Genomic DNA, 7,618 nt, shown 5'->3' on the forward strand with positions numbered 1-7,618 from the left:
TATTCAATTTTTTTTAGATACTAATTTTTTTTCCCCCAAGCCTTAAGTCGTAACTATCAGAATTAAAACAAAAAAACTGAATAAACTTAAAATATTTCAGTTTGTGTGCAATGAATCTATCATATAAGAAAGTTAGCTTTTTTAACCTTTTTTCATGATATTTGTCATGGACTACGCTCCATTCAGCTTAAACACTCCCAAGAAAACTCCAGGACACAGATGATTAATCTCCATAAAATTTACTGGGAATATTGTGAAACTGTAATACAATGCAAATGAGATGTATATTAATATTAGATCCAAATACAGAGAAAACAGAACGGATTATCTACACAGCGGTGATGTATATGATAAACAAAATCGAGCTAGTAAACAATCAGCAGTAATAACATAAAGCAAACTTAGCCTTCTCAATAGTCTCACAAAGATAAAAATAGACATTATCCTAATATTGCATGATAAGAAATACTCACAGACGTTGCTTTAGCAAAGGGAAAGGAAAAACGCGATCGCTGGAGAAACAGGTGACTGAGAGAGATTGCAGGCTGTTGCGATTGACTATCGCATAGCGATCAACTTCCTGATTCGTGACGTGCGCAGTAGCGCGTCACTACAGTTACAAAGATAAACATATTACACTACATTGTTAAAACCCAAAACAAAAGCCTTTTATTATTATTTTCCTTTAAGTGGCATGACACTCCCCACCTGGGGTCTTTGAAGAGCCCACATCAATTGACAGAATCAGACTTTGAAGAAAGAAGCAAAACTACTTCTGTAACAGGCCGAGAAAAGGCCTTTCTGGCTCCATCTTTAACAATTTCCACTTGAACTTTCCGAACTAATCCATCCTCTTCTGGAAAGGTTTTCGTGATGAGACCGACCGGCCATTGATTTCTCTTAGCTTGATTGTCTTTCAAGAGAACCACATCTCCTTCTTGAAGGTTCGGCCTCTTTCCTTGCCACTTGTACCGAAGCTGTAATGTTTTGAGGTATTCATGTTTCCATTTGTTCCAAAACATGTCTGCTAGGCTCTGAACTTGTTTCCATTGTACTCTGATGAGATGCGCTTCTTGAAAGCTTCCTGATGGAGGAGGAGGCGCAGAGCCTAGCTTGAGAGTTAGGAGCATCGCTGGGGTGAGGATGAGAGGCGATTCCGGATCTGACGAGACTGGAATGAGTGGTCTGGCATTCATGATCGCTGTTACTTCGGCCATGAGGGTTGTCAGGACTTCATGTGAAAGATGAGACCTTTTCTGCTCAAGCAACATGCAATCCAGAATACGACGGGCAATGCCGATCATCCGTTCCCAAGCCCCACCCATGTGAGATGCGTGGGGTGGGTTGAATACCCAGGTGCAGTTCTGGGTGTTCAAGTACTCCTCTACTCGTTTGAAACCAGGATTCGACAGGTCCATTTCTAATTCACGCGACGCGCCGATGAAGTTAGTTCCGCAGTCGGAACGTATCTGCTTTGCGGGGCCCCTGATAGCAAAGAATCTCCTCAAGGCATTGATAAAACTGCTGGTACCCATGGCTTCAATCACCTCGATGTGAACTGCCCTCGAACACATACAAGAGAACATCACAGCCCATCGTTTAGAGTTGAAGACTCCTCCTCTTGTACGACGTGAAACGATCTCCCAGGGTCCAAAAACGTCGACACCTACATAAGTGAAAGGAGGTGCTACTTGTACCCGTTCTGCTGGCAGAGCTGCCATCTGCTGATGTTCCATTTTGCCTCTCAGTTTCCTACAAGTGACGCATTTGTGAAGTAAACTACTAATGCAGCGTTTAGCTCCCACTAGCCAAAATCCTGCTGTTCGAATGGCACCTTCGGTCAGATGTCTTCCCTGGTGTTTCACTGCGTCGTGATAGTGAGACACAATCAGAGTAGCTAGATGATGCCGGCCAGGAATGATGATGGGATGAACCTCATCTATACTCAGATCCGATTGCTCAATTCGACCTCCTACTCTAAGAAGTTGGTTTTGGTCTAAGATGGGGTGCAACTTCCAAAGGCTGCTATTTAGTGGAAGGTTGGATCCTGAGTTAATACACTTAAGCTCCTCTGAATAGTACTCGTTCTGGACACTCTTCACAATACACACTTTGGCTTTCAACAATTCTTCCTCTGTAGGTCGACAGACATGCCACCCTTGACATTCATCCTGGATAGAGTGAGCGAAGGAACGAGCCACATGAATGAGGCGAGCTACGGCTGTAAGGAGAGTGCTGAACTTGGAGAAACGTTCGAAGCGTTGTGGATGTATCACATCTTTAGTAACACGAGTGAAGCTTGCCACCACCTGGGGACGCACTTCAGAGTCAGCGTCAGGGTCGATAAGGTCGTAAGCTTCTTGAATCTCAGGTGAATGCAAAGACGCATCATGAAGAAAGGCTGGACCTTTGAGCCAAGTTGTGCTGCTAAGCAAGTCTGAAGTCACAGTTCTTGATCCAATGTCGGCTGGGTTTAGGTGTGTTGGGACGTACTTCCAAAGGCCAGAACAAGGTGACTGACGGATTCTTTGGATCCTGTTGTGTACGTAGACATAGAATCTTCTCGACTGGTTCTGGATGTATCCCAATACAACCTTGCTATCTGTGTAGTAGACGATGTTGTCAAACATAGTGTCCATCTCTGAAACTATCATCTCAGCGATCTCGATGGCGAGTACAGCCGCACAAAGCTCAAGCCTTGGAATGGTTAGATCGGGCTGAGGTGCCAACTTTGCTTTCCCGAAGACAAAGCCAATCTCAGTCTGTTCCTGGTGGCTTGTCACCTTGATGTAGGCTACGGCTGCTATTGCCTTTACCGATGCATCTGCAAAGACATAAAGCTCTCTTCTTAGAGCACCTGCAGTGGAGAATGACGTATAAGGACGTGGTATTTGGAGTCCCTCCAGATCTTGGAGCGATCGTTTCCATCTAGTCCATTCAGTCTCCATGTCTTTGGGAAGAGGTGTGTCCCAATCCTCTGCTTGCTTAGTTAGCTCTCTGAGTATCAGTCTTCCATGGACCGTGATGGGTGCGAGGAATCCTAGAGGATCGTAGAGGCTGTTCACAGTCGAAAGCACTCCTCTACGAGTGAATGGCCTCTGGTCATCTTCGATTCGAAACATGAATGTATCTGTGCGCATGTTCCAGAGCAATCCAAGGCTACGTTGTATTGGCAAATCATCAACGAAAAGATCTAAGCTGTTGATGTCCTTGGTGCGATCTTCAAATGGAAATGCTTCGATAACTGCCATTCGGTTTGAAGCAATTTTGTGTAGCCTGAGGTTAGAAGTTGCAAGCATCTTCTGTGCTCGCCCTAGGACGCTGACGGCCTCTTCCTCTGTGCTGAAGGACTTCAGAGCATCGTCAACATAGAACTCGCGTTCGATGAATCTTCTTGCATCACTACCATAGTCTGCTTCTGCTTTCTTAGCTGCCCGTCGCAGACCATACACTGCAACGGCAGGCGAGGGACTATTCCCAAAAAGGTGCACCCGCATTCTGTAATCAATGATGTCGGAGGTAGGGTCATTGTCCCTGTACCACAGAAAGCGAAGAAAGTCACGATGGTCTTCCTTGACTACAAAGCAGTGGAACATCTGCTCGATGTCGGCAGTGATCGCCACCTGTTCCTTCCTGAACCTCATAAGGACACCTAACAGGCTATTATTAAGGTTGGGACCAGTTAGCAAGACATCGTTGAGCGACACTCCTTCACATGATGCACTACTGTCGAAGACCACACGAATCCTATCTGGTTTCCTTGGATGATACACACCAAACAGGGGTAAGTACCAACACTCTTGTCCAGGCTGTACTGGTGGAGCAACTTCAGCGTGTGGCTTCTTGAACATCTTCTCCATAAACTCTAGGAAATCGGCTTTCATCTGTGGTCGTTTGTCCAGTGAGCGCTGGAGCGAGACAAAACGGTCAAAAACCTGCTTCCTGTTGTTGGGCAGCCGCTGTCTCGGCAACCGAAAGGGTAAAGGTGCGACCCAACTTCCAGAACTGTCCTGAAAACACTCGGCTTCCATTATCTTCAGAAACTCTAGATCCTCCATGGATGCAGCGAGTCTATGATCATCGGGAGAACGAGCGAAGACAGTTTGCCCTAAGCAGTCTCCACTGAGCGTCATGGAACCACTGATGGAGATTGGTGCTGAATGATGCTGAGGTCTAAACGCTTGCTCAAATACCTCTTTTATTTTGATCTGGTTGTTACATGGTTGGAGATAACTCGTACGGCCGTTCTCGAAAATGGCTGTTTTGTAGCTTCTCACCTCTTGTGTTCTGTGAGCACCTCCAAGGCACACATCACCAATGATGACCCATCCTAGATCAAGCCTTTGCGCAAACGGTGCATCACCTGGGCCGCTAATCTGTTCTCGGACCTTGTGTACTTGTAAGATGTCTCTCCCCAGTAAGAGGAGAATTTTGGCGTCCGGATCTAAAGGCGGAATCTTATCAGCGATACGCTTTAGGTGGGCTTGATGGTAGGCTGCTTCCGGCGTAGGAATCTCAGTGCGAACGTTAGGGATTTGGTTGCACTCCAGGAGTGTAGGTAAACGAATGCCAATTTTCTTGTCCACCGACTCCACAGTATAACCACTGGCTCTCCTTCCCGCCGTCTCTGAACACCCTGCACAGGTCTTGAGGGTGTATGAGTAGGAATTTCCAGAGATCTTAAAAATCTCAAAGAACTCCGACCGTGCTAGGGAGCGATTGCTCTGTTCGTCTAGTATGGCGTACATTCTCTTAGACTCATTCTTGCAGCCATTGGGGAACACATTAACAAGGCAGATCTTAGCACATGTCCTAGCGCTCAATCCTTCACCACATACTTGAGTGCACGTCGACTTAACCTCTCTGATTTCTGCTTTGTCCTCCTCCCCACCATCCTCTGAAGTGGAAGGGAATGCCTTAGATTTCCAGGTAGGTGAGTAGGGGTGAAGTGCTGTCACATGAGCCACACTCCCACACTCTGTACATTTTATTTCAGCGGTGCAGTCCTTTGCTATGTGGTCTGTGGAGGAGCAACAGCGAAAGCAGATATGATGCTCTTTCAAAAGATGTTTACGATCATTTATGCTCTTCTCGCGAAAGCCTCTGCACTTCCTCAGAGGATGAGGCTTCTTGTGCAGGGGGCAGTGTTTGTTGGGATCAATACGTTCTGTACTTTCTCCATATTCTGCCTTAGAAACCCCTGAGACCTGCGTCTTGTGAACGTATACTGGTGTCTTAGTAGGTTTCTCCCATTTACTCTTTCTCTCCACTGTGGCTTCCGTGAAGAAGTTAAAACTTGGGTCAGTGCGAGCCCTTGCCTCCATGGTGATGAAGTCTACAAACACGGAGAAAGGTGGAAAACTAACCAAATGTTCCTGTTTGTATTTTGCTCCAAGGTAAAGCCACTTTTCTTGCATGTTGTATGGTAGTTTCTCGATAATAGGCCTAATACCTCTGGAGGTATCCAAATACGATAAGCCTGCAAGATAGTTATCTTCTTTGGCTGCTTGAAGCTCCGATAACAGGTCGGCTAGATCCCTGAGTCCTCGTGGATCCTTCATCGTAACCTTCGGGAAGTTTTCTAGCTTGTTGAACAAAGCCTGCTCGACGGCCTCTGGTGATCCATATACTTTGTCAAGGCGTTCCCATGCCATGCGCAATCCAATGACTGGATCCTTAATGTTGACAGTTTTAATTCTTCTTACTTGCTCTGTTGACTCTTTTCCTAGATACCTGGTGAGGAGGTCAAGTTCTCCTGCAGCCGACAGGTCTAGATCGGTTATAGCATTCAGGAACGATGTTTTCCAGGCCCAATAGTTAATTGGCTGATCGTCATATGCGGATAAACCTGAAGTCACCAGGCTGCTACGAGCTAGGTATTTGATGAGATCTCCAGTGGAAGTAGAATGATCATAGCTAGCTTCATAAGGTGTCTTGTGAACATGTGCGCGCGCAGGAGGGGAGGGATCCGATTTGACGTTCTGTTGCAAGCGACTTTCATCACGCTGAAGAACTGAGAAAGTGTTAAACGCTGGATTGTAGCTTTGTTGTAGCGGCACTCCACTGGTCTGAGGAGCTTGATAAACTTGATGTGGCATAGTGTCTGCAGAAGCAGCAGCTTGATTTTGACTCGTGCTGAGTGGGTGAGGCGTTGAGATGATTGCATCATTAGTTTGAGAATGTGGAGGATGCAGCGTTGGTGAAGTATAGTCACTACCTCTTCTTACCGATAAACCTTTGCTGCATAGGCTGGCTTGTGCTGACACATAAGCGGCGACTCGCTGGTCTTTGACCGATTGAGGAACCTGGCTGCTAGCCTTACTGCATACTTCAAAACCCATATCTTGTAATCCGGCAACAAGAGCATTTGCCTCTGCTATGGCAGCATCCTTTTCTTTCTCCTCATTTAATGCATCAAGATTGGCTTGAACACGAGCTTGCTCTACTTTAAGTTCGATTTCTTTCTGCGTGTGTGCTGCTCTAGCTTGCGCTGCTTCGGCCTTTGCCTTTGCCATGGCGACAGCCATACTAATCTTCGAGCTGGACGATGTACCAGATGCACGACTGCTTCTTGAACGCACAGTCTCTGACTGGATATCTTCATTGCCTTTTTTACTGTTGCTTCGTTGTGACATCGTGACTCACTCCGGTGTCAATAACATGAGAAGCACACTGTAATGCTGTAGCGTTGGCCACTTCTCTTGGCATTAAATTGCTCCGTGAAAAAGCGATCCTTGTGTCCCTCATTAGCTGTGTCGCCGTCTTTTCACTGTCATGGACTACGCTCCATTCAGCTTAAACACTCCCAAGAAAACTCCAGGACACAGATGATTAATCTCCATAAAATTTACTGGGAATATTGTGAAACTGTAATACAATGCAAATGAGATGTATATTAATATTAGATCCAAATACAGAGAAAACAGAACGGATTATCTACACAGCGGTGATGTATATGATAAACAAAATCGAGCTAGTAAACAATCAGCAGTAATAACATAAAGCAAACTTAGCCTTCTCAATAGTCTCACAAAGATAAAAATAGACATTATCCTAATATTGCATGATAAGAAATACTCACAGACGTTGCTTTAGCAAAGGGAAAGGAAAAACGCGATCGCTGGAGAAACAGGTGACTGAGAGAGATTGCAGGCTGTTGCGATTGACTATCGCATAGCGATCAACTTCCTGATTCGTGACGTGCGCAGTAGCGCGTCACTACAGTTACAAAGATAAACATATTACACTACATTGTTAAAACCCAAAACAAAAGCCTTTTATTATTATTTTCCTTTAAGTGGCATGACAATATTCATATTTTTTGAGATGCACCTGCAAATATGACATGTTCATAACTCGTGACACATGGGAAACACAGTTACAAAGGGACTATGCTTTTCCATTTGAATTTTGTCAGTCACTGTGCAAGATTTGCAATTGCGTTTGGATTATGTCACAATTTATGCATCCACATATGAAAAACGCAGTTTTAAAAGTACAATTTGAAATTCCTTTAAAAAATTATCTGGAATCCTTCCATAGTTTGGTGCATGTTGTATTTTGAAATGCATATTCTGAGCGACTCAAACTCATAGCACTTGCAAAGATAAGAGTTTGT

General features: G+C 45.1%; 1 protein-coding gene across 1 annotated transcript; it reads right to left on the reverse strand.

Annotated features, from left to right (window-relative positions):
- Positions 1 to 227: 227 nt before the first annotated feature.
- LOC113117867 (uncharacterized) lies at positions 228 to 7,302 on the reverse strand. Its single transcript, XM_026286789.1, has 3 exons — positions 7,082 to 7,302; positions 697 to 6,867; positions 228 to 563 (listed from the first exon to the last, which is right to left on the reverse strand). Exon 2 carries the CDS (start codon positions 6,633 to 6,635, stop codon positions 732 to 734), a length of 5,904 nt encoding a protein of 1,967 aa, XP_026142574.1. The 5' UTR covers positions 6,636 to 6,867; positions 7,082 to 7,302; the 3' UTR covers positions 228 to 563; positions 697 to 731.
- Between the last annotated feature and the right edge of the window lie 316 nt (positions 7,303 to 7,618).

This window comes from Carassius auratus, chromosome 17, assembly GCF_003368295.1.
Source record: "Carassius auratus strain Wakin chromosome 17, ASM336829v1, whole genome shotgun sequence".
Lineage (NCBI taxonomy): Eukaryota > Metazoa > Chordata > Actinopteri > Cypriniformes > Cyprinidae > Carassius > Carassius auratus.

Bases quoted from the DNA above. Each gene is read 5' to 3' on its own strand.
- LOC113117867 (XM_026286789.1), bottom strand. From the start codon at position 6,635: ATGTCACAACGAAGCAACAGTAAAAAAGGCAATGAAGATATCCAGTCA.